Source organism: Aedes aegypti, chromosome 2, assembly GCF_002204515.2.
Source record: "Aedes aegypti strain LVP_AGWG chromosome 2, AaegL5.0 Primary Assembly, whole genome shotgun sequence".
Taxonomy (NCBI): Eukaryota; Metazoa; Arthropoda; class Insecta; order Diptera; family Culicidae; genus Aedes; species Aedes aegypti.
In genome coordinates this window covers 205,032,371-205,059,005 of record NC_035108.1, presented here as the reverse complement: position 1 = coordinate 205,059,005, position 26,635 = coordinate 205,032,371, and the positions used below count along the sequence as shown (strand labels likewise).

At 38.1% G+C, this 26,635-nt stretch overlaps 1 protein-coding gene across 5 annotated transcripts in view; it reads left to right on the top strand.

Moving 5' to 3' along the window:
- Positions 1-26,635, top strand: part of LOC5570347 (palmitoyltransferase app) — a 103,881-nt gene that overhangs the window by 61,077 nt on the left and 16,169 nt on the right. For 3 of the 5 annotated variants that reach the window (XM_021843775.1, XM_021843774.1, XM_021843773.1), the window contains 7 exons: positions 12,678-13,015; positions 13,076-13,421; positions 13,482-13,593; positions 14,381-14,535; positions 14,616-14,737; positions 14,840-14,969; positions 21,294-21,357. In XM_021843775.1, the coding sequence (XP_021699467.1) occupies positions 12,858-13,015; positions 13,076-13,421; positions 13,482-13,593; positions 14,381-14,535; positions 14,616-14,737; positions 14,840-14,969; positions 21,294-21,357 (1,087 nt within the window). In that variant the 5' untranslated portion in view covers positions 12,678-12,857. Of the gene's footprint in view, positions 1-12,511; positions 12,617-12,677; positions 13,016-13,075; positions 13,422-13,481; positions 13,594-14,380; positions 14,536-14,615; positions 14,738-14,839; positions 14,970-21,293; positions 21,358-21,714; positions 21,917-26,635 lie in introns of those variants that run through there. The other 2 variants (XM_021843776.1, XM_001653126.2) reach the window with 2 other exon arrangements.

The following is a 26,635-nucleotide window of genomic DNA, read 5'->3' as shown; positions in this document are numbered from 1 at the left end:
CGACGAGGGCAGGATCAAACATGTCGCGCGTCGGTTTAGTAAGTGAAAAAGTGGCGTGATCGGTTAGTTCGGTTAGAGTAAGTGAAAAGTGTCGCGATCGGTTAGTTCTGTTTGATCTTTCAACCTTGACACTTGCTCCTACGGGGGCGAGCGACGAGGGCAGGATCAAACATGTCGCGCGTCGGTTTAGTAAGTGAAAAAGTGGCGTGATCGGTTAGTTCGGTTAGAGTAAGTGAAAAGTGTCGCGATCGGTTAGTTCTGTTTGATCTTTCGACCTTGACACTTGCTCCTACGGGGGCGAGCGACGAGGGCAGGATCAAACATGTCGCGCGTCGGTCTAGTAAGTGAAAAAGTGGCGTGATCGGTTAGTTCGGCTAGAGTAAGTGAAAAGTGCCGCGATCGGTTAGTTCTGTTTGATCTTTCGACCTTGACACTTGCTCCTACGGGGGCGAGCGACGAGGGCAGGATCAAACATGTCGCGCGTCGGTCTAGTAAGTGAAAAAGTGGCGTGATCGGTTAGTTCTTTTTGATCCTTTGACCTTGACGCTTGCTGCTGGGCAGTGCGTCAAGAAAGCCAAGTTTATTTTTTTTTCCTTTTCGGGTCGCGCGCCTTTTTTTTTCTGAGTGCTTTTATATAGCCGAGCAAACGAGTGAGGCTGAGAGTGGATTGTGGCTGCACAGTGAAGGATAAAGGATCAATTGGTGAGCTCGTTTCATGCTACTATTTCTAATCTATAAAATATGTATGACTGCACATTTAATCGTTACAATTGTGGGACGTAAATATGAATTTTCAACAAACTATGAATTGTTCGTCACTGTGAGTGTCGACACAAACTCTGATTCATGAATTATTTATGTTTCACATTTTTTTTTTTATTTTCAGAACACCCCTTTATTTTTATAATTAAAAAAAAAACTTTGAATGGTTCGACACTACAAGTGTAGACTTGCGAAAAGTTCACTTTATTCAATAAACTTTGGATGGTTCGCCACTGTAAGTGTCGGCATAAGCATAAGAGTGTTCTATGATGTTCCAACCAATCAAGTCTTTTGTTTCTTTTCAAATAAGTAAAATATAATAATACATGCTTTCGTCCTGACAGCTGTAGCAATGTTACATTTAGGTATTTGTTCAACAAACTTTGAATGGTTCGTCACCTCAAGTGTCGGTATAATTTTCCACTACATAGAAATTGTTCATATCAAATGAAAATATTATATTTACAAATAACCATGTATATATCTCACAAATCCTTATTTATCATGGTCTAATCGCTTATCAAAGTGAATCCTGTGACCCAACGATCCTTCCCATTAACAAACATCCCTCCCAGTAACCTTTGTGGAGATGCAGAGGCAAACACGGTCTCCAAATAGCAAAGGTGTCACACTAATATTCCTTGCCCCAATCCCACCTGACTGCAAGGACGTGGCCGGCGCCGTTATTGACCCTGTATAAATAGAGGCACTGAATTATGCACATTGAAGAAGATTATGGCCAATCCCAGCCAAACTTCTAGTTGATTCTTTGTGCATTTTCACTGACTTCGGTCAATCACGGAATAGCAACCATTGATATGTGTAGTCAGTCTAAGCTAAGCTAAGCTAAGCTAAGCTAAGTACGTATGAACCCACACTCATGCTATTTTAAAATTTGTTGAATTTGATTTACTTTTTTAAATTAGTTGTACGATTTTGATTCAAATGGTCTACCTGTTCAATGAACAGGTTGAACAGGCTGACCAGACGCCTCTGATTCGACCTGATGCAAAGTGCTCTTCAGGTAGTCGAGAGTTGGTGTCGCCAATATGGCCTTTCGGTTAACCCGAATAAAACATCTATTGTTCTTTTTACGGAAAGACGAAACCGCGATGGAATTCGACCTTTACGTGTTTTTGGCACTGAGATTAAAGTGACTGATCAAGTAAAGTATGTCGGAGTCATTCTAGATTCCAAACTTTCATGGACACCTCACATTTATTTCAGAGTCAAAAAAGCTTGCATGGCCTTCGGTCAATGTCGGCGAACCTTTGGTAAAATTTGGGGCCTCAAACCCAAATATATCAAATGGATTTACACAACAGTTGTTCGACCAATATTGGCATATGGATATCTTGTGTGGTGGCAAAAGGGCGAAGTGAGAACAATCCAATCAAAATTGGGCCATCTCCAAAGGATGTGCTTGATGGCGATGTCTGGTGCGTTCTCTACAACTCCCACAGCAGCGATCGAGGCCATTTTCGACGTTGCGCCACTACACATATATCTTAAACAAGAAGCACTTTCTTGCTCTTACCGTTTATGGGTACTGGATGTACTGGAGAAACATCCAGTGAATCGTAGATCTACACACACTTCGTTGTTTCCACTTTTGGTGAATTGGGACAAAATTGTCCTTGCTCCAAGTGGTCTCACAATTGCTTGTCACTTTCCTTACAGGACATTTACCACACAATTCCCTTCACGGGAAGAGTGGACGTCTGGCTATTTGGAAAGAAGTATATCAAACAATATAGTATGTTACACTGATGGCTCCCTTCTTGAAGGTAGAGCTGGTGCAGGAGTATATTCTCGTGAGCTAAGGCTGAATCAGTTTTACTCACTTGGTAGAAACTGCACCGTTTTTCAGGCGGAAATATTTGCTCTTATGTGTGGAGTGCAATCAGCACTTCAACAGCACGTAATGGGTAAAGTCATATACTTCTGTTCAGATAGTCAGGCTGCTATAAAAGCTCTTGCTTCGGCCAACTCAAGGTCGAAGCTTGTTATCGCATGTCCAACTCAAATTGAGGAACTGAATTCAGTCAATTCTGTCAATTCTGGGTACCTTGTACGTTGGAAATGAATTGGCTGATGAGCTAGCTCGCGATGGAGCATCGCATGACTTCATTGGCCCTGAGCCGGCTATTCCAATTTCGAAGTGCTGGGTGAAGCTTCAGATAAATTCTTGGGCGGCAACTCAGCACAAGCAATATTGGAATAGTTTGGAGTCATGTCGTCAAACAAAATTGTACATTACTGAGCCATCTCCAAGGGTGGCGAAGTATTTAACAAATCTGTCAAAGCAGAATTACAGTCTCTTGGTCAGAGCGTTGACAGGCCACTGCCGACTCAACTATCACATGGCAAATATTCAGCGTGCTGACTCATTTGTGTGTGATAGTTGTGACTCCGATTATGGAACTTCGTATCACCTGATATGTAACTGTCCAGTTTTTGCGCAAATGCGATTCCAATTACTTGGTAAACACTTATTAAGTGAAACTGAATTCAGAAGCCTGAATCTTCAGGACATTCTGTTATTCTTAACCCGCCGTGGTAATGAGCTATAGGCTCTCTTTACGCTCATGCGTTTTGCAGTGCCCTTTTTAGGGCGCTGTTCGAACCCATTGTGGTATGGAGCTACATGCTCTCATTTCGCTAATGCGATCTTCCCTCTTCAAGGGACCCCACTCCTATTTCCTCCCATCTTTCCCTTCCCTTTCCTCTCCCATCGGGTAGATGATGAAATAGGCTCAAATATGGCGAAGCCACAAATCTCCCAACTGGTGGGGAACGTGCCTTTGGAGTCGGCCTTCTGATACTTGATATCTATCTGCCGCCACCGAATGTTCAGTGACTGTCGAACGCTACTAGGGTGAGCGCAATCCCGCGCAAACGATTGAGATAAACCGAAAATGAAAAGATATATGGAGCGGAGAGAGCACCTATCCGCTCTTAAATGGGAGAGACGAAAGAACGCATTCGCCATTCAATCACTGAACGCTTCCTGTGAAATTTACAGATTTTGCGTTCACTGAATCATTTCGCCTTGTGTATTCCCAGTCAGTGAACGCTCTTCAGCTCTCAAACACGAATGCCACTCGTGCGGAATCGGAATGTAGAGTATCATTCGCTACAACAATCGGATGCCTTCGGCACAAGGAGTCGGTAGTGAATCATTCTGTTGCCGTTTTTGTCTTACTTGTTTTAATGGGCAGTAAACATCTTACTTGAGGGATAAAACGATAAGAAATTGTTTGCTCCGTATGGAAATCGACCGTCAATAGTAAATATCAAAATTTTCCTCGGCCAAAATAACTCATTCCAGTTAACGAGCATCTCTCGCTAAATAGACTGCTTTCATAATCTAGTAGTTTATAACTATGAGCTCTAAATTTAAATCTCCTGTAATATGTTTCTGGAATCCTGGTAGAATTTACTGATAAAATTGTCCAGGGAACAAAACCCAACTAATGAAGAAACTTTAGAAAGAAAAATAAAAGAACTTTCGAGGAAACTCTAAATGAATTCACAATATAGTTCTCAGAGGTTAATGGTTCTATGAGACTGCTTCATATCGAGAATCAAAAAAAAAAATCGCAGAAGAGACATCTTTGGAAAATATTTGCAGGAATTAAAAAAGTATGGAAGGTTAGAATCCTAGATAAGTTATTGAGCAAGCAAATTTCCTAAATTTCTTGAGAAATTTTGAGAAAAATAAAGATTATTTAAGCAAGAAATCTCGAAAAAAATGAAGTGTTCAGTAATAATCTCTAACTTAGAAGAACTTCGGTGATAATTTCTGCACGATTTCGAAAAGGTATATCTCAATAAATGTTTCGGAAAATATATAGAGGGACTCTCGAATGTGCCATTAGTGGAATGCTTAGGTGCTCTAAAAAATATTAGAACCCCTTAAAATTATCCTAACATTTTTCAAGGCAATCTATTTATGTTTTTTTTTTCATTATTATGTTTTTTTTTTCAAGTAATATTAGCCGTATAATTGAGTCAGGAAGTTTTGAGCAAATTGAAACCAAACAATCCTCAACCATTCTCTTTTATCTTTTTAGTTGCTGTTGTCTTTATCTCACATCGTATGCTCTTTGATTAACATGTTTAGTTGATATGTTGGAATTCTTTTCCACAAACTGTAATTCCTTTGGTTTTGTTTGCAATTCGATATCTCACTAACACGATGGTAACTAAGATATAACAGTTATAAAATTGTCTATATAACTCTGGAGCTACTATATGAACGAAAGCATTAAATTTTACAATAATTCTGCTATGCTCTCTTCATAAGAATGCTTCTCTTTTGAATTTTTTGCTCTACCAGAATTTGTTAATTTAATGGGTGAAAATTAGATTCGGCGGAAGGTGCTTCGCCATGTGCAAACGTTGTGTTAAAACAAGTTTTTCAAAGTGATACCTAGATGTGTTTTTTATCGGAGATTATATCTGATTATATAAGATGTTTCGTGAAGTTTTGTTTTTTACTTTTATTTGTTTTGCTCGAGAGTGCTCTGCGATGGCACCATCAATCGCGAATTGTTTTTTTTATCTCCCGTGCTTGTTGATTCAAAAATTGAATGTAATTCGTAGATACTCGGCTCGGGATGGATTGCGAATTGCAGAGGATTTTCGAAAAAGGAATTTGGTGAGTTTGTTCTGATCAGCAGCGCATAATCACAATGCGTAAATACTAACCATTTTTGTCGGCCAGAACGTCTACCGAACGTATCCTATGGAACTACCCTTTCCATCAACATTCCACAACATCCCGTAACACCTATGAGCAGTCGTAGAGTTCTCTGCATCTTTCTTAAGTAGGTGTTCAATCAATCATCCTTTCCCATTCTCCAGTTTTCGCAAGGACGTGGCCAGGACAGCTCTCGATAATTGGAGGATGCGTCAATCTAGTCTAAGAGTAAGAGGTTAGTCCTAAACCTCTGACTTTGGTAACGGACGGGAAGGAGGCAACCCTCATACAATGGTCTAGGACTGTACCATCTACGAATTTGTGCGAGAAGCTTAATGCTAATGCTAATGCTAACCAGAATTTGTTAATTTGATTTTTTTATTTGTTTTCGATTTCTACGACATCTGACAAATTCAAAATTACCTTCAGAATTTATGATGGTGATTATGATTCTACTGTCTGTTGTAGAAAGACATCTGCCTATAGCACTGAAATAATCTGAAAAGCGAATTGAACAAGTACAACTGTTGTTTGTGAGCGGTCAGTCTCCTGTATAAAGGGCCAAAATTGGATGTGTGGACATCCAGAGACACTTACATGAAACCCGCGACAGAGGAAGAGAATCTCCTTCCTGGAGAAACTTTTCACGAACAACTGTAAAATTAAACCCCTCGATTAATAGAATACTTCCAATAGATAGCGTCGAAGAGCCCGCCCTCGCTTCTAAAATTTATTTTAGAATTTCGCCAAAACTTTGTTCCTTAGAAATTTATGAAATTACATTGCGTCTACTAACTGAAATCCAAGACACATAATTACCCATGCAACCAAATAGCACCTTAATTCACCCTTCGTGCCAATATAGTGGTATCACACAAATGGCATATTAGCCCTATAACACCAATGTTCAAAAAGGCGAATTAGCGGGCTAGTGGTTACTTGGGTATATACTATGCCTGTCTTTTATTCGTTAATAATATTATGAATATCCATGATAATAAAAAAAAACTAATTTACGTTTCTAGGTAGGTATATTTTGTGAAGAACGGATAGAAATTGATGGTTAAAACGACAAAATGTTGAGTCAACTTTAACAAACATGCTTGTCATCTGGAGGCTAACAACAGACATTTTTGTTGAATTCAGCCCGAAATGTTTGTTGGTTCTACAGTTATGATAGTCAACAACACTGCCCATAACTGCATATTTGTAACATTCGACAAAAGTGGACATTGAGTAAATGGGATATCAAGTGTGCATTTTATTGCAGTATGGGAGGAAACTAAAAGTTCTAAAAATCACTAAGAACTCAAAAGTGTTTATTAGAGGCTGAAATTTTGTACAACTCATATCGCATATTGGATGAATAGTCAGAAAACTATTCTGATAAAAAAAAATCATAGCTACTACATCAAGAAGCTCTTGTGCAATCTAAATGTCACTGTTATGTGGTTACAATTACCTATGTGACAAAACAACTTCGTATTTTTTTCGAATTTTCTAGAGCACAGATTTCAGTAAGTTGATCGAAAGTATTTATCATTTGAAGACTCTCCCCGGTATTAACTCAAAATTGTCAAAAAATGTCGAATGTGACAAATATGCAGTTATGGGCAGAGCAGCAGCTGCCCATAACTGCATATTTGTAGCATTCGACAAAAGCAGGCATTGAGCAAAATGATACAAAGTGTGCATTTTATGATTGTATGGAAAGCAGCTAAAATTTCTAAAAATTACCAACATATCACAAGTGCTTATTTGAGGCTGAAATTTTGTACAGTTCATATTAAATCATAATTAAATAGTAAATTGTATTAAATAGTGAAATGGGTGAATAGTCGGAAAACAATTCTGCTAGAAATTTCATTGCTACAATTCTGCTAGAAATTTCATTTGCTGGCCAAATTTCATATTCGTACGGGATACTGATTTCACATCAAGTTAGTAAAAAACTATTAAATGATGTATTGAATTTAAAATACTTTATCCACATTGAAGGTAATAGGTGTCATCTATTGTTTGCCAATCACTAAATGTTTCCAAAAACATTCATCTTTGGATTAATGGAAAAGTATTAAATTTATATCTAAAATTCCCCCAATTCCATATTCGTACACCTACCAAAATTCAAACGTACAACATTCAAAACCTATTTTAAAAGCTCTATATGATTGCTGAAGTGCAATATTATGAAGGTCAGATGTAGTGAAATACATTTGGACAATTTATTAGCGGACATGTATGAAATTTAGGTAAAATTATGAGAAATGCCAGTTTTCTTATGATTTTTGCTACAGTATTGGACAAAACATTTGCAACTTTTTCGATTTTTCATACAAAATGACCAACTTTGGTAAGCTATATCTCAGTTATTTATGGACCGATTTGAATGAATTTTGGCAGAATATCAGACATAACTTGAATTTTAACATATATTTTGAGTGATTTTTCCAATCACAAGTGCAAAGGCAGTAACGGTTTGACTAAAGTGATTTTTTTGACGATTTTTTATAAGTGGTATAACTAAACATTTTGAAGGAATAGCTTCATGGTATCTTCAGCAAAGTTGTAGATATTAACGAGATGAACAAGTTTGCTGAAGACAGTTTTTGTGTAGGGCTATCAGATTTTGAGAAAAATAGTCGTCGAAAATTACACTTTAGTTAAACCGTTATAACTTATAAACTCGTGATTGGAAAAATTATTCAAATATATATGTTAAAATTCAAGTTATATCTGATGTTCTCTGAAAATTTTATTCAAATCGGTCCATAAATAACTGAGATCTAGCTTACCAAAGTTGGTCATTTTGTATGGAAAAATTGCAAATGTTTTGTCCAATACTGTATGTAATCCAATAATTTGAACAATAACGTTCATTTTGATCATTGGGTCCAATCTATTAATTATATTTGTGAGCTATGATATAAATTTGGTTGAAAAGTATACAGTTTTTATCCCTTTTAAGTTCAGAAAAATGTTGTGCCATAGCTTCAAAACTCTTCTAAAATGATATTTTTAATCAATGTAAACTAAATTTTCATTCTAAACAACAGGTAAAGGTTAATTTTGAATTTGTCTGTAAAAATAATTTGAACCACGAACATCGTTTTACAATTAAGTACCCTAAACTACGCTGTCTCCACATAATTGATGTTATCGCAATATTCAATTATCTCTGAATTTATATTCAAATTATGTTCAAAATAGCACCCTATTTTGCAATTTATTGATATTATAAGAAAAATACAAAATAACTTGAGAAAGCAGAGAGCATTGATATACTTTTTACTAGAATATATCCTGTTGTTTTCATCATTTTAAAAATAAAACTACGCAATGTTTTGACAGAAACATTAACTATGAATTATGTTTATCCATTTAGGAACCAAACTGAGAGAAATTGACTAAAATTTTTGGTTTTGGATTTGTTATAAATGTTATATTACCAAAGATCCAGAAGTTTAAGATGTCGATATTCACTCCTAGCTACTCCAAAACTGATTATAATTTTTTGAAACTTGTGTAATATTCGCAGCAGTCATTCTTAAGGAAGTGATATTGAAATAAATGTAAGTTATTGTTCGACTTACAGAATACTTTAGCAAAAAATATGGGAAAAACGGTTTTTATTTTCTTAAATTCACTTAAGTTTCAAATATGTCCGCTTATAAATTTTCCAAATGTACTCTACTTCATCTGATTAACACAACGAAGAACTTAAGCAATCATCTAGTCCATTAAAAATAGTTTTGAATGTTGTATATTTATTTTTTGTTAGGTGTACGAATATGGAATTGGGTCAACTATAGACCCAAAGTCAATACTTTTCCATTCTTCCATTCTTTCAAGCAAATGAGGGCAGCTTGTCATTGCCAAACAATAGATGACACCTATAACCTTCGTTACTGACAAAGTATATCGAAGTCCATGCACCATTTAATAGTTTTATACCAAATTGGATGATGCATTTTCAGCGTGTGTGCGTGTTGATTCTCCAATCGCTAATCGTGTGATATTCTGTCGCGAAAAATTGAAGACCTGTAGCCTTTAAAACTAAAAAGTGTCGTTATTCTGTGTGATAAACATTGATCCGATCCGGCATTGAACGAGTTCAATAGGTTTATAAAACCTACTGGCGATAAAACCGTAAAGGAATAATTCGTCTGAATCAGTATCACATCCGACAGTGAGTGCAAAATGGATCCTTGCTGCGGAAAGTGTTCTCTCGTTATCGATGTGTATGCAGACTTGTACACGGTGTGTGAGGGAATGTGTGCACAATCATTCCACGCAAAATGTGTTGACTTGACCGAAGCTAATTTGTGTGCATTGTCGAGCAACATCATATGGCTCTGCAACCCTTGCATGAAAGTATTCTGCCGAATGCGAGAAAGAAATTCTACAGATGTGGCGACCAATACCGATACGCCGCCGAGGTCCGTTGTGGAAGATTTAAACGAGCTGAGGAACACTGTTGAAGATATTGTTTGCACACTTTCGAAAATCGTACAGAAGCCTAATTTTGCAACTCCGCATCATTGTTCAACGCCCATCTCATCGCTCAATCTCTTCGATGGGACAAATGAAATAGGGTGCACCACAAAACGAGATGAAAGCTTGGAATCGACTACCGATATGCCCGACGATGATGTGTTTTCATTGTATTTAACTAATATACACAAATGCGCCACTAAAGACGACATCAGCTCTATGGTATCACAGCAACTTGGTGCTCCGTTGTCGAACTGCTTAGATGTCGTTAAACTAATGCCGAAATCGAGAAACATCAATACGCTGGACTACGTGTCTTTCAAGGTTGTGTTGGATAAGCGTTGGAAAATAACTGCAATGACTGCTGCTACCTGGCCAAAAGGAGTGAAGTTTCGGGAGTTTGTTTCTCGATTCAATGAGACTTGGAAACCTGCATGAATCGTTCGCCGATAATAGATTTGTTATGTGATCGAGTTTAATGTTTACTGAATTTATGTTCTGCTTTCTTTGACGATAATGTTAAAAGTCTATGTTGATTTCGTGTGTTTAGATATTGTACGTACAACCGTTGATTTTGTGGAAGTGTAGTTTTTGTTTGTTATGGAATGTAATTGATAGTGTTGTTTGAAACTTTAGGTTAAGTTATGCAGTCTGTACGATATAATGTCGAAGACGGTGAATAAATAAATAAATAAATAAATAAATAAATAAATAAAAACAGTGCCCCGTACGAAAATGAAATTGAGTCACTGTATATAGGGGGACACGGGGCAGTATGGACACCCTAAGGAATTTTCCTATTTTGACTGTAAATACATGAATATTATACTGTTTTTCATGTGCAGTATGCTTTTTAGAGTTCTTAAGCATTTGTTAAACATTGTTGCAAAATTTTGAAAAAAATATATTTCATTTCCAAAAGAAGGTTTATAAAAAGCTTATATTTGGTGGTCATCATCAAAGTGGACACCCCCATGGGGCAGTATGGACACTAGACTGATGCAAATTTTGAAGTTTTTGCTCCCCTATGCTTAAACGATGTCAATTATGATGAAAATGATCCTCCCAAAATTTGAAGTGATTCGGAAGAAATTTGGTTGTGCACACGCTATTTGAATTTTATATGGAGATTACTATGGAAAAGGCAAACCTTTTGTGTTTAGTGCTCTAACTGCTCGTCATAATAATCTACGGAAAAGTAAACACTCTCATCTTATGTGAAAACTTCCCAGCTACAACTTTGCCGAAGACCACATTTCAATGGGATGTAAGGATAATTTGTTATTTTTGATAACAAAGTCTCAATCATGCTGAGATGATCATTCCATTACTTTCAGAGCAACACTGCCTTTTTGCTGTAGAACATAGTAGCCTGGATTACTTTGATCTATTCTTCCCGCCAGGAGCCCCAATGTTGCCTGACAAACAGTTGGTGAAACATGCTACATGCAAACCTACTTTATGATGATGAATAACAATTTATCCTGAGATCCAATCAAAAAATGGTCTTCGGCAAAGTTGTAGCTGAGAAGTTTTCACATGAGATAAGGGTGTTCACTTTTCCATAAAATATGATCACGAAAAGATAGAGGGGTGAACACAAAAGATTGGCGTTTTCCATAGTAATCTCCATATAAACTTCAAATGGAGTGTGCACAGTCAAATTTCTTGCGAATCATTTCAAACTTTGGGAGGATGCTATTTACCATAATTAAAGTCGTTTAAGCATAGGGGAGAAAACATTTCAAAATTTGCATCACTCTAATGGACACCTTAAAGTTTATAGGAAAATTGTCCCGCAATCATTTCCAGAACCTCGGAAAATGAAATACACATTCAAGAAACCATAGTGATAGTTCACTGTGCCACTGAAAACGTGATTAAAACCAATTTACGATAGGTATTTTTCATAGAGATGCTTTCAATATTGCCTTCAAATTAGTTTTAATACAGAATTGTCGATTTTCAACCGATTTGTGGTTCCGCATCGTAATCATTGCATTAAACGCTAAATAGTTTTGGATAGTTTTGTGTATGAAGTTAAATTTCTTTCTTTTTAAAGTGTCAGCTTTACTTTATCATCCGGTGTCCATATTGCCCCAACAGTGTATGAAATTTTCATACAAGATTTTTCAATGTCTTAAATTAGCAGAAAATAATCTATATATTTTTGATTTGAGCATAAATAATTGAAGACTCAGTCAAGAGCTGCATTTTTGGTCAACTTGCAGTAATTTGCCTCTGAAATATTATTTGGTGACCCATTAAAATCATGCTCAATTTATTGCTATAAAATCAATGTTTAAAACATTTTTTCTGAAATTTTAGTGGACAACTTACTCTTTCAACAGGTAACTGAAATATTGTTTACATCTAAAGCGTAAAATTATTCGCATATGCAAAGATACAAGGGGTGTACATTCTGCCCCGGGTGTTCATACTGCCCCCGGTACCTAATTTTAATGTGACTGTTGTGTAATAATAATCGCCAATGATTTTTTTTCGATTTTTTAGAACAATCTCACAGATTTCAGTAAGTTGATCGAAAGTGTTTATCATTTGATGACTCTCCACGGTATTAACTCGAAATTGCCAAAATGTCGAATGTGACAAACATACAGTTATGGGCAGAACAACAGCTTGCTAAAATATCTAGTAATTTTCACAGTCTTAACTCATTCCAATAAGTTACTAATGCCATTTTTCTCTATTACAGAATCTCGCCACACAAGTGCAAGAAAGGTATCAAAGCATCACAAATTATCGCAGCAATACCAGATCAGGACGTGATTCAAAGACATTTACGCCGCAACGACGACCAGAAGAGGAAAGTACAAATTTAGTTAGAAATTCGAATTAGAGTGGGATTGAAACGAAAGCAGCAACAAGAAACGCCATGGCGCCCAGTCAGAAAGTAACGAAAAAATGGGAAATTTTCGCTGGTCGAAACAAGTTCTACTGCGACGGGTACCTGATGACGGCGCCAAACTCCGGAGTATTCTATTTTACGGTAGTGCTCATAACCGGGACCAGCGGACTGTTCTTCGCATTTGAGTGAGTTTTTTTTAGGATGTAATGTTGCACCGTGTAAACACAAATTTGTTTTTCTTCTAGCTGTCCTTTCCTGGCAGAGCGGATAACGCCGGCCATTCCAATCATCGGCGGCATCCTGTTTGTGTTCACGATGAGCTCTCTCTTCCGCACATCGTTCAGCGATCCGGGCATCATTCCGCGGGCTTCCCAGGACGAGGCCGCCTACATCGAGAAGCAAATCGAAGTGCCAAATTCGCTCAACAGTCCGACCTATCGGCCGCCTCCCCGCACCAAGGAAGTCTTCGTCAAGGGTCAAACGGTGAAGCTGAAATACTGCTTCACGTGTAAAATTTTCCGACCACCGCGAGCTTCGCACTGTAGTTTATGTGATAATTGCGTTGATCGATTCGATCATCACTGCCCGTGGGTAAGTTGTTTCGGAGGATCATTTGAAAATGTGTTCTTAATCTGAAATTATTATCCTCAGGTGGGCAACTGCGTGGGAAAACGAAACTATCGGTTCTTCTATATGTTTATCGTCTCTCTCGCGTTCTTAGCAGTATTTATATTTTCTTGTACAACAACGCATATAGTTTTGTGTAAGTATTGAATCAGGGTAACTTATGTAGGGTGGCCACCCAGTCAAGAATCTTGGAAAAAATGCAGGCCTGAAAGATTCAAACTTTATGCCAGGAGTATAACAAAGGTAGTGTTATGCTAAGCCTTCCTTTTTTAACGTCTAAATATGAACATAGACTTTCTAACTTCTGTCGAATCACATATATTACCATTATACCCATAGCCAGTATATAGTGGTAGGGTTTTCTCGCGTAACAATTCATAAGCATTGGCTCAGATCGTTAGTTCTGAGAAAATTCGATGTGAATATTGTTTACCTCATTTGAAATTCCTATTTCGCAGGATTCAAATTAATCAATGTCATTTCTTTCTTGGGGAGTGATGATTTACTATAACTACACGTCAATTCGTCATTAATCGATTTTATTCTGATAACTGCCATTACTGTGGATAAAAAGGTAAGTTTAAATGCTTGGACCATTTTCGATTTTCAACCATGCAATCTTTTTTATAGGCCGACTTGATTTTTGTTAGTGTGCATTGGCCCTTTCTGTTTACTTTGAATGAACAAAAGAGAGTCATTGGCCATGAAAAATTGCTATACAAACAATTGCAAAGTTGTACAGTTTTTCAAGAAGCTTCATTTTATTGTTTTTACACACAACTAAAATTCAGACAGAGAAAATTTTTAAAAATGATCGGGGAAACCGGAAAAAAACACGGGACTTTACTTTCAAATTTGAGTGGCCACAATACTAATGCTTCCCATCAAATGTCACACTCATTTTCGTTTTGCTCTCTTTCTAGTATTTAAAGACGAGGATCAATTTTTTGACATTGTCAAAAAGACTCCGTTTAGTGTGATAATAGCGGTAATTTGTTTCTGTTCAGTGTGGTCTGTGATCGGCCTGGCCGGCTTCCACACCTACTTAACCACCAGCGATCAGACAACGAACGAAGATGTACGTAATCCTTTCTATGTGATTAGTTGTGGGCAAGCAGTGTTTAACTAACTAATTCTACCCTTTTTCTCCCCACACAGATCAAAGGTTCTTTCACCTCCAAAGGGGGCCAACAGGCAATCAATCCCTACTCGCAGGGAAACATTTGTTTGAACTGTTTTCACATTCTTTGTGGACCGATTACTCCATCGCTAATTGATAGGTAATTATTTAGCCAGCTAAGCTGCAGTTGCAATGTTGTGTTAAACCCTGTGAAATGTAATTTCTCACGTTCTTGCGATTTCCGATCCGATGCTCCCCATAGGCGAGGGATAGTGACGGACGAGTATCGGACGCAGATGCAGGCACCCGATAAATACAATAGCGCACCGGTGCCGCCGCTGGTCGTCATGCAACCTGGACTGGATCCACAGAACAAACCGTACAGTTTAGAGGTAAGTGCGAAAAGGATATTAGGTACATAATTTACATAGGATTTACAATCGTCTATTGGAATAAAAATTGAAATACTTGTAGCATCTTCCCATACGAAATATAGCAAAAGCATATATTGCCGCCAACCGATAGTAATTCGAGAAAGGCCTCCGGGAAAAACATTTCCCGATGACTTTTTCCACAGGGAATAATGATATATTCAATATTCAATTGTCAAAGTCACGTGATATTTAACTGCTCTGGTCATTAGTATTGTCATGACTAATTTCCATTATTTTATGGGAAAAATACGGTGTTATGACCGCAAACCATGAGTTCGTCCAATCTGCGAATTGTGTATAGGAATTGAAGTAGGAGATTCTAGTTATTTTTTGTTGGTTGAGTTATGAAGTCGCGGCATTGGCAGAAAATATTTGTTTATGTATTATTTTAAACAATAATTCTGGTTGTTTTTAAATTGTGGGTGTTTTGGAAAGCCCAAGCAAGCCGGTTCGTTTTCGGGACGCAGAGAAGTTTTGCTGTTCGCGCTGTTTTCAATTCGTTTTCAATCGAGGACGGATTACCAACTGGTGAGCTCGTTTTATGCTTATGATAAGACATTTTTTCAAGAAAGCATTACTTTTATGTAATATTCAAACAAACTTTGTATGGTTCGTCATATCTTTTTAATTGTTCGACATTATGAATGTTGACGTATTTTTTTTAAACTTCTACCTTCTACCAAAAACTTTTCATCTCGAAATAAAAATGCACAGTTGTATTGATATGTAATTTTCAAACAAACTATGTATGGTTCGTCACTACAAGTGTCGACATTCCTTTTTCATATAATTTAAAATATGTATTTTTCTGTTTCCCGTGGTGATTGTGGAGATGCAGAGGTATTCTCGGTTTACAGATACAACAAACATTACACCCTAACAGTCCTTCCCCATCCCAACTGACTGTAAAGCCTTGGCCGGCGCCGTTATTGATCAATATTAATATTAGATCTGCAAAAATTACACTTCGATTGTAAGCGATTGTATTCATTTGGATCCTAGTGTAATTCTTACCAGTTCCGATCAATCACGGAGTAGCAACCATTGACATGTACAGTCAGTCTATGCTATGCTATGCCATGCTAATGATTCTAGTTGTTTTTAAATTGAAATCATGATTTAAAATGTGGACTCCGGCGTTGGTCAATACCCCTCCCCTTGGTTATGCGATCTTGCCGCGATGGGAGGGCACAATCCATTAGATTGAAACCAAAGGCGTAACCTGTAGTGGTGGTATATCACATTTTGGCATTTTTGCTTAAAGCCGCGCCATAAATGGCATACACGCAATAATCTCTCGAATGTGATCCAACGGACATTCTGCATCGTTGATAGCATTGATGCCAATTTCAAATAATTAATCTATTCGAAGTGGACATGAATACTATTGGCGACTATCAGTTTGCATTTTGCTAATCAGAATGATCCATAGCTACTAGAGTGATACAAATTTTGAATTGTTTGCTCCCCTATGCTTAAACGATTTTAATTATGGTAAATAGCATCCTCCCAAGGTTTGAAGTGATTCGGAAGAATTTTGACTGTGCACACGCCATTTGAAGTTTATATGGAGATTACTATGGAAAACGCCAATCTTTTGTGTTCAGCCCTCTATCTCTTCGTCATAATATTTTATGGAAAAGTGAACAAATTCTTTTAATGTGAAATCCTCCCAGCTACAACTTTGCCGAAGACCACTTTTTGATTGGACCTCAGGATAAATTGTTATTCATCATCATGAAGTTGGTTTGCATGTGGCATGCTTCACCAACTGTTCGGCAGGCAACAGTGGTGCTCCTGGCGGGAAGAATAGATCAAAGTAATCCAGGCTACTATGTTCTACAGCACAAAGGCAGTGTTGCTTTGAAAGTAATTGAATGATCCAGGCATTGCATTTTATCTCATTTTTTGATCTTCTGAGAAAGATACGGATCGAGTAATAAGATATCATCTTAGAGCTCTTTGATCGATCTTTCATCAATATCTTTGATTCATTTGATACAAATAATATCTTTTAAACTCAGTAGTCCACGCGCAGTAAACCGTTGCGAAAAACTGTCGAAAACAATAAAAGTGTTTGCAGGCAAATTTATAGTTGAACTATGATTCCAGCGGAACATTCTGGAACCCAAACAATCTCTGGAGCCCAAAAGTGAGTCTAAAGAAGTAAGTAAATGATACACTTTTGATAAGATCAATTAATGATTGGATTTTACTTGTAGATTTGCAAACAGCCAAGAGATGCCATTCGTGCTTGCTTCTGAATTTTTCTGTTATTTTTTTCGAAAATGTATCGACTAACATTTTCAGGATCTCCTTTCAGGATCTCCTGAAAAAATGCGTTCAGCAATAACCTTGCCTGGTTTTCCGGAAATTTCAAGAGTGAGATTCCCGTTGGGTTTGAGCAAAAAATTTTAGAAGAAACGATGTTTGCAAAACTAATGTCAATAACTTCACTAGAAATAAACCAAAACTCTCGTAAAACAAAATTCGGTAGTTCACTATTTATTGGATAAGAAATTTTTTTTAAACCCACGAATTTAGCAAAAAATATGCTGTGTATACCCAGAAATTCCAACAAATAGAACACTTTAACGTCTAGCCAACGAGGGTCACGACAGCGGAGGAAGTGACTACGTCAGCACGGCGGATGAAGGAAACCAACCTGCCCCCACATTGAGGGAAGTTAAGGATGCCATCAGCCAGCTCAAGAATAATAAGGCCGCTGGTAAAGATGGTATTGGAGCTGAACTCATCAAAATGGGCCCGGAGAGGTTGGCCGCCTGTCTGCACCGGCTGATTGTCAGAATCTGGGAAACCGAACAGCTGCCGGAGGAGTGGAAGCAAGGGGTCATATGCCCCATCTACAAGAAGGGCGACAAACTGGAATGTGAAAACTATCGTGCGATCACTATCCTGAATGCCGCCTACAAAGTGCTATCCCAGATTATCTTCCGTCGTCTATCACCAATAACAAATGAGTTTGTGGGAAGTTATCAAGCTGGTTTCATCAACGGCCGCTCGACAACGGACCAAATCTTCACTGTACGGCAAATCCTCCAGAAATGCCGTGAATACCAAGTCCCAACGCATCACCTGTTCATCGATTTTAAAGCGGCTTATGACAGCATCGACCGCGAAGAGCTATGGAAAATCATGGACGAGTACAGCTTTCCCGGGAAGCTCACAAGACTAATAAGAGCAACGATGGACGGTGTGCAGAATAGCGTGAAGATTTCGGGCGAACATTCCAGTTCGTTCGAATCCCGCCGGGGACTTCGACAGGGTGATGGACTTTCGTGCCTGCTGTTCAACATCGCGCTAGAAGGTGTCATGCGGAGAGCCGGGTTCAATAACCGAGGTACGATTTTCACAAGATCCAGCCAATTTGTTTGCTTCGCGGATGATATGGATATTGTCGGCAGAACATTTGGAACGGTGGCAGACCTCTACACCCGCCTGAAACGTGAAGCAACAAAAATCGGCCTGGTGGTGAATGCGTCAAAAACAAAGTACATGCTGATAGGCGGAACCGAGCGCGACAGAGCCCGCCTGGGAAGCAGTGTTACGATAGACGGGGATACTTTTGAGGTGGTTGATGAGTTCGTCTACCTCGGATCCTTGTTAACGGCTGATAACAACGTTAGTCGTGAAATACGGAGACGCATCATCAGTGGAAGTCGCGCCTACTATGGGCTCCAGAAGAAGCTGCGGTCGAGAAAGATTCACCCCCGCACCAAATGTACCATGTACAAAACGCTTATAAGACCGGTGGTCCTCTATGGACATGAAGCATGGACCATGCTGGAAGAGGACCTGCAAGCACTTGGAGTGTTCGAACGAAGGGTGCTTAGGACGATCTTTGGCGGAGTGCAGGAGAACGGTGTGTGGCGGCGGAGAATGAACCACGAGCTCGCTAGGCTCTACGGCGAACCAAGTATCCAGAAAGTTGCGAAAGCCGGAAGGGTGCGCTGGGCAGGGCATGTTGCAAGACTACCGGACAACAATCCTGCAAAGATGGTGTTCGCGTCGAATCCGGTTGGCACAAGAAGGCGGGGAGCACAGCGAGCGAGGTGGCTTGATCAGGTGCAACAAGATCTGGAGAACGTGGGCCAAAATCGAGGTTGGAGAGACACAGCCTTGGACCGAGTAAATTGGCGTAACACCGTTAACGAGGTTTTATCAAATTAATTGATGTAACACCATTTAAATAAATAATAACGTCTAGCCAAGACGTCAGACACAAGCAAAAAACTCATAGCTGGTGGACAAACTGTAGATGAATCCAGCAAATTCCTTACAAGAAATCTGCACAAAAAACTAGATTTAAATTCGCTAAACATATTGCAAATATTCACCAATTTTCTAATCAGGAATATGCACACAGGGATCCGGTCCTTCAAGAATGTTCAGGAGATCTAAACATGTCTTTTAAACCGCGCACTTCCCCCCAAATTAAACTAACCAACAAGTTGTAACGAGTAGAAAAAGCGCTTCTTTTTTGTTTTTGAACTAAAGTAATGAGTAATTGCATTCGCATTTGACACCGCATTGATCTGTAGTCACGTTTTGGAGGAGAGTTCACATTTTTGTGTCGGTCCACCGTGGATGTAATCTACAATATGCACTAGAAACTACAGCACTAGAAAAAAAACGCCCAAGCAACTGACAAGAATATCTTTTGAAGCATTAGATCGAAAGATGATATCACATCAAAGCGCTCTTGGATTGATGATAATATCTCTCCGCCATCCAAAGATAATCTTAGTGATCAGATGATATTGTAATGCCTGGAATGATCATCTCAGCATGATCTAGACTTTGTTATCAATAATAACAAATTATCCTTACGTCCCATCGAAATGTGGTCTTCGGCAAAGTTGTAGCTGTGAGTTTTTCACATGAGATGAGTGTGTTCACTTTTCCATAGATCATTATGACGAGCAGTTAGAAGACTGAACGCCAAAATTTTGCCTTTTCCATAGTAATTTACATACAAACTTCAAACAGCGTGTGCACAACCAAATTTGTTCCGAATCATTTCAAATTTTGGGAGGATCATTTTCATCATAATTGACATCGTTTTAGCATGGGGGAGCAAAAACTTCAAAATTTGCATCAGTCTAATAGCCACTCTTACTATTAGTTAGCTAGACACATCGTTATCATATACGATGTAGGAAATATTACTCTGAGGAAAATGACTAGTAGTGGCGACAATCTTATTTTAATATGGTTTTTACATTGCCATAATAAGGAATACCTCTTTGTAACAATGGTATAAACATTCTAATTCCAACTCCATTTCCGCAAAATTTATAAGTAGAAAGTAGGCGTTGTGAAGCATTGTATTTGCCTCCGAAAAGTGATTTTTGTAGGAGACGGTAGTATATGTTAAAACCTAAGATAACTATATTAATGACCATCGAAAGTAAAACGTTGGGATTGATCATTAGGGTACACATGCTAGTTTCGAAAAATGTTGAACAGACAAGGAAATTGACTCATTTCTTCTAGGACATATGAACGCAACGACCAATAAATACTTTCAACAACAAGAATAACGAAATGAACTAAAACTAAGACTAAACAACCTAATTAAGTTAAGGCTTGACGACAATTAACATTTAACACTTACGTAAAAGACAGGAGTAATTACGATAACATGACTAAAAATCATTTCGACTAGACAGTATGGTAATGGCACTACATGTCAAAGAAATTCTAATGGAGATGCTGATTTTCCATATTGCTTCCTTTTTCAGAAGCAATGGAATATGGGTATTTTTCAAAAACGTCACAACACTAATAAAAACAGTGTTCATGTGGGCGCCATTGCCTAGTCCGCCTGAGTATTGGTCCTGGTAAAGGGAAAGTTGGCAAAAGCCAGACCGAGGGTTCAGCCTTGACAAGTAAAGCTGTCAGGCAGCTCCAACTGTATACCATACAAAACAAAATCATGATTTGAAATGTGGACTTTGGCGTTGGTCAATATAGGCCACTAGAATTAGTTTCGGACACATTCTCAACCTTGGTATCTAAATTGGCCAATTAAATTGATTTCTTATGAGACTGGCCAAATTGGGTATATTGGAGTTGAAACTAGAACAAAAAATAATGTTCCTTCTACTTTTGAATCGATTTGAACAAATAAACGAATGCAGCTCTAACATGTGAATGATTCAACTAAAACACGAAATGACGGCGTATAATCCAAAAATAGCGGCCAAAACTAATGCTTCTACCCTAGTAAAATACGAAAATCTGCTTGTATCATTTCAGAGTGAAACACAAAACTCTAGTGCGGGCGTATTTCGACAGCGGAGCTACGATAACTTACAGAATGGTAAGTCGCCATCCATCAAATCTTCACTTAGCAGTATCAGTAATATAACAAATTTGAATGTGACTAACCCGAATCAAGCTAGTAATAGCAATAACAATAGTAGCCAAATTCAACACCTCCAAATGTCACAATCTTCATCACAATACAATAATCTCTCGTTGTCTTATGTAAATCTTTCGCAAAATACGCAACCACAACTGTACCATTCTGCGACATGCAATGTGAATCTGTCGAATTTCACGCCTACTTTCAACAACACCTCTGTGTCCACCAATAATGTCCCGAATAACTCGAATACATACCAACAAATTCCACGCTATCTGCAACCGCCACCGCAACAACATAACTTGCCGGCAGTGCCGATACCAACCAATTTCAAGTACTTTTCGCCACAATCGAAGTACAACACGTACAGCGAAAGTCAGAATCAGCTTGTGCCCCAAGTATCGCCGGCAGTTCTCCAGAGCCAACAGAGCAGCGAGGTACAGCAACGACTTCAACTCCAACAGCAGCAGCAACAGCAGCAAATTAATATCAACATAAATTTTACCTTGCCCAGGTATCCCTATCATAAGAATCGTGCTATCGGTAGAAAGTCATCTCACGACCTGCAATCGCACGACCAGTCAAACAAGTTGTTCTACTCGAACTATCCACCCTACTATAACCACTCCAGTACCAATAGTCTCAATAACAGCATCAACAGTAATGCACCGCCTCTGCACAATAACCTTCTAGCACTGACCGATTCGTCCTCGTCCTCTACCACTACCATCTCCTCCTCGTCCACTTCCACAACGTCCTCGCTTGAGCAGAGCAACATGCTTCCATCCGGGGGATCTTCGTCGTATCTGAACAGCTACGATACCATGTCCGAGCAGAATCCCAATTCTCTTCCCCAAACGTGTCCCAGTAGTCCAAGGACCCGTTGTGCCAGTCCCAGCTGTAGCGAGCTGGATCCAATGCTTCAGAAGTCCAAACACTATCACCACAAAACCTATAAACTGTACAAGAAACAATATCAGCAACAACAGCAAACTGGACACGTGTCCCCGGGGATAACGAATCCCATATCTCCGCAGCCTTCGTTCAGTCAGTTTAGTCCGAGTTTCTGGAGTGCCAATAGCAATCGAAGCAGCGTCATCAGTACGGGAACTCTTGGGTCGATTGGTTATATGTCAGCGAGTGGCAATGGGGCAGGAGGAGGAGGAGTTGGCACTGGTAGTGGCAGCGAATGCAACGGCACTGTTGTCGTCGGTGGAGGCCCCTATCAGAACAACTATGGTGGCGTTGGCCTCGGCGTCGGAGGTAGCAACAGTCCCTACGCCCAACGGCGCACCAACAACGCCGATAAGCAGCGGTTCTCCAACGTGTACGAGTACAAATTCCACAACTTTGATCTTAACTCGATACACGAAGACACCACAAACGAAACATAACACATATTGCATTTTTAGTTTTGTAATTTTTTATAATCTTGGTCGGGGGCGTGCCTAAAGCCGGCAGATTCCGTGTTTTGTCTTTAATGCATGCACTCGCTTGATCGCTTCGGATGGTATGGTCAGGGAGCTTCGGAATGGTTTGCGTTTGTGTACGATTTGTATCTGCTATCTGGTTACTGCACATTTCTGATTGGTTGACTGTAAAGTTTCACAAAAGCATAGAATTTGTTAGACGTTAAAGAACATTGATCCATTCGTTTCTTAGAGTTTCGTTTTGTATTTTTCTGTTTGGGTACAATATTGCCAAATAACTGGATTAATAAACTGTTGAATAATTGCCAAAAGTAGAGTAAAGTTGGGTAAAAGTACGATTCGGACAAGAGTTTATTTTTAAGATTTCTAGCTCAATCCAAAACAAGACTTATGAAATTCATAGTGGTGTGTGGTTCAAATGCTATTCAAGTAAGAGACTTTCACTACAAATATCATAAGAATCGATTGGATTTTAATCAATGGCCCATAATGAGGCAAAAGTTCGAATCAGCGGAAAAATTTTACAAGTTGCCTCATTCACATATTAGCTTCATATCTAGCGAAATTTGCCTAATCGTGCGAAGAAAGTCATCAAAAATTCACATTTTACCTCAGTTTTGCGAAGACTGATATTTTTGGGATATTACAATTAAATTTTGGTTTTGAGCAATTTTTTGATTAAAATTTAGTGTGTATTTAGGCGGCATCCATAAATTACGTAACGCTCAAGGGGGAGCGGGGGAGTAGGCTCAAGCGTTACGTAATAAATGGATGCCGCCTTATCTGGAAACGTAAGTTTATAGCTGGTATGAAACATTTCTGTCATAAAAGTGTCGATATGTTGTGTTTCGGCCATCGAACTTTTGCCCACACTAGATTTGCACTCTTGCCAGACCGGTGGGCCAAAAGTTCGTTGAAGACAGTCAATTTTGAAAGCGATATAGGGGGAGATCCCCCAGTACCGGACAGCACCCAATACCGGACACCGTCGAGAAATTATGGTCCAATCAAGATTGTGTATTAGAAGAAAAGGAAGCTCCAAATACATTCATTTTTCATTGATTTTATCGATCGTGGTATCAAAGATGTAATAAAAATAAGAATATTGAAAATGTAGTGTAGAACAACACATAAAATGTGTTATTATTCATCATAAATGAACGAGGTTTTTTGATGGACGACTTTCAGATTGAATAAAACTTAAATTACTCTTGTGAATGTAGCAAATGCATTGAATTGGCAATAAAATACTATTCCTAGAGTTAAAAAATTCAATGATGTACAAATTTACACAATTTGAGGTATTTCCAGATCGTGTCCGGTGTTAGGTGCCACCTTTACAGATTGGTCAATTTGGTACTAAAATACATCATCAAAAGGCAATGTCAAAATTCATATTATTATTTTTGAATTTATTTTTGTACGCTACAAAAATGATCATTTTTATCATAAATGTTGTACCACATAGAATCAAAAGTTATTGAATTACGAATTAAGCGGCTTAGGTGTCCGGTGCTGGGGGATCTCCCCCTATCTAAAAATGGGTAAATATTTTGACAAAAAGTTTGTTTAACAAAATTATAGCCAATATGTTCTTTTAGACTGCTATTGTTTTTATGGAAATTTAGATTAAACCACTAAGGTCGAACTTTTGCCCCACCTTACTCTACTTAAATTATTCCTAAGTGAATTTGTGAATTGATCAAAATACTTAACATTGACAGAGAAATATATCAAAGCTAGTATGAAAATAGAGTAATTGGACTATATGGAGCAAAGCATGTTGATTTTGATCTTTGGTCACATTGTTTTGACGGTATTTCGATATTACTTGGAGAGCTTCAACTTTCCAAATAAATTTTTCTCAACCGTCATTTTCTATCTTGGAAAAGCGGGAAAACCCAGGAATTACAAAAGACCGGAAAAATGTGGGAAATAACCGGGAATTTGGAGAAAATCACTGGGAAATATGTATTTCAAACGTAAGACTACCGACTTGTTTAAATTTTAAGCACTATTGGCGAAACAAGATATTTTTCTTCCTAAGAGGTGCACGACTGCCTGTCACTCGTACTACGCACCATGCCCAGTAAACCACTATCGTATATAATTGGATATAAGAGTACAAATGTGGAGGCGATATACGCACATCTTGCACGCAGCGTTATGGCGCATGTACGTATATCGCCTCCACATTTGTACTCTTATGCGCATATATACGAGTTTATGTTTACTGGGTGACTAACTTTTGGTGACTTGGTAAAGAGATATTTGAGAACTAATATATTTAAAACATTTTTAGAAGGGTGCTTGGGGATTTCTGGCAAGATGGCGAGATGCTTGTAAGATTTCTATTTGAATTCCTGACAAATTTTGAATGATATCTTTGCTAGAATCCTAACGGGAATCGAACCGATAATTAACGAATAAAACCTAATCCACGTTCCCTCTTAACATTCTTTAATTCATTTCCAACTGCAATGATCTAAATCGGTAGATTGGTTGTGGTTTCCCGAAAACCAACTTTTGATGACATAAAAAATTATAGGAGCATTCAAAATTAACCTTATGCAATCTTTCAATAGCAAATGATAACTGAAAACCAGCACTTATAAAAAAAAGTGCAGAAATATTATCCAAAAACTATCAAAGTTACACAGTTCTACGGTACTCAAAAACGATTCTACCAATTTGCTTATTTTTTCACAACAGGCATTCATCATTCAGTATTTTTCCGAAAAGCGGAAAAATGACAAACTTAAAACAAATTCTGTAGCCCGAGATAAGACGTGGGTTATGGCAACGTAGCGGATATAGAAATATTTCCGGATGATCAATTATCGAAAACGACACAGATCTAAAATTAGAAGAGCTTAATATTTTGTTATGGGGTTTACATATTTTTCAAAGTAAAAAAAATATGCTGACATTAGAGAGGTTAATGAACAATAATTTCAAACTAGTTAATTCTCGTAAAGATTTTGTTCCAAGAATCCTAAATAAAACATACTGAAATTTCTTCAAGGATTCCATTGATAGATTTTTCAGTGATTCGCTTCAAATGATAACAATGATTCTTGGGATAAAATAGGTTCCGCTTATAAATTGAAGCACAAAATGAGTGATCTCTGCTGGAGGAAAAGACGTACAAAAAATCATAGTGCATCATTTTGTAGCATCTTTTTCAGCTTCAAGGGAAAAATATAAGAAAACATATTTCTCAGAGTTTCAGTTGAGTTTTCTAACTTTTCGCTGATCGAGTACCATTGATTACCTTATCTGTTATTTTCCCCTACATCTACATTACGTTTTGCATGATAAAATTATTGATACGGAATTTTGAAAAATGAAAAGGAGGCGGCCATATACTAAGTAGATGAATTCTTTTTTCAGAAGTTTACCGACAAATGCTTTCCGGAGTTTCCCCAAGAATACTCTGAATTGCGATAATGTCAGAGATTCCAAAAAGAGCAAGATCAGATCGCTACTTTTATCAGGTTGTTTAGCTAACATTCCTTTCCTTCTACGATGACTGTAAGGACGTGACGGCATTGACTTTTAAATTTTAAGCTATCGATTTGTGTATATTGAGAATTTTTATTTCATTCCAAACCCCATTGGTTGTCTATGCAATTTTAATATTTTTATCAATCACGGAGTAACAATTATGACGCTACATTATGCTGCTGATTAACTTTTTTCCATATAGAACAGATTTATCCTCGAAATCAAATTGTCATGTATTTAATATGAAAAAAGACTAGCAGATAAAATCAACATTTCCTCAACAGAATATTCTCAAA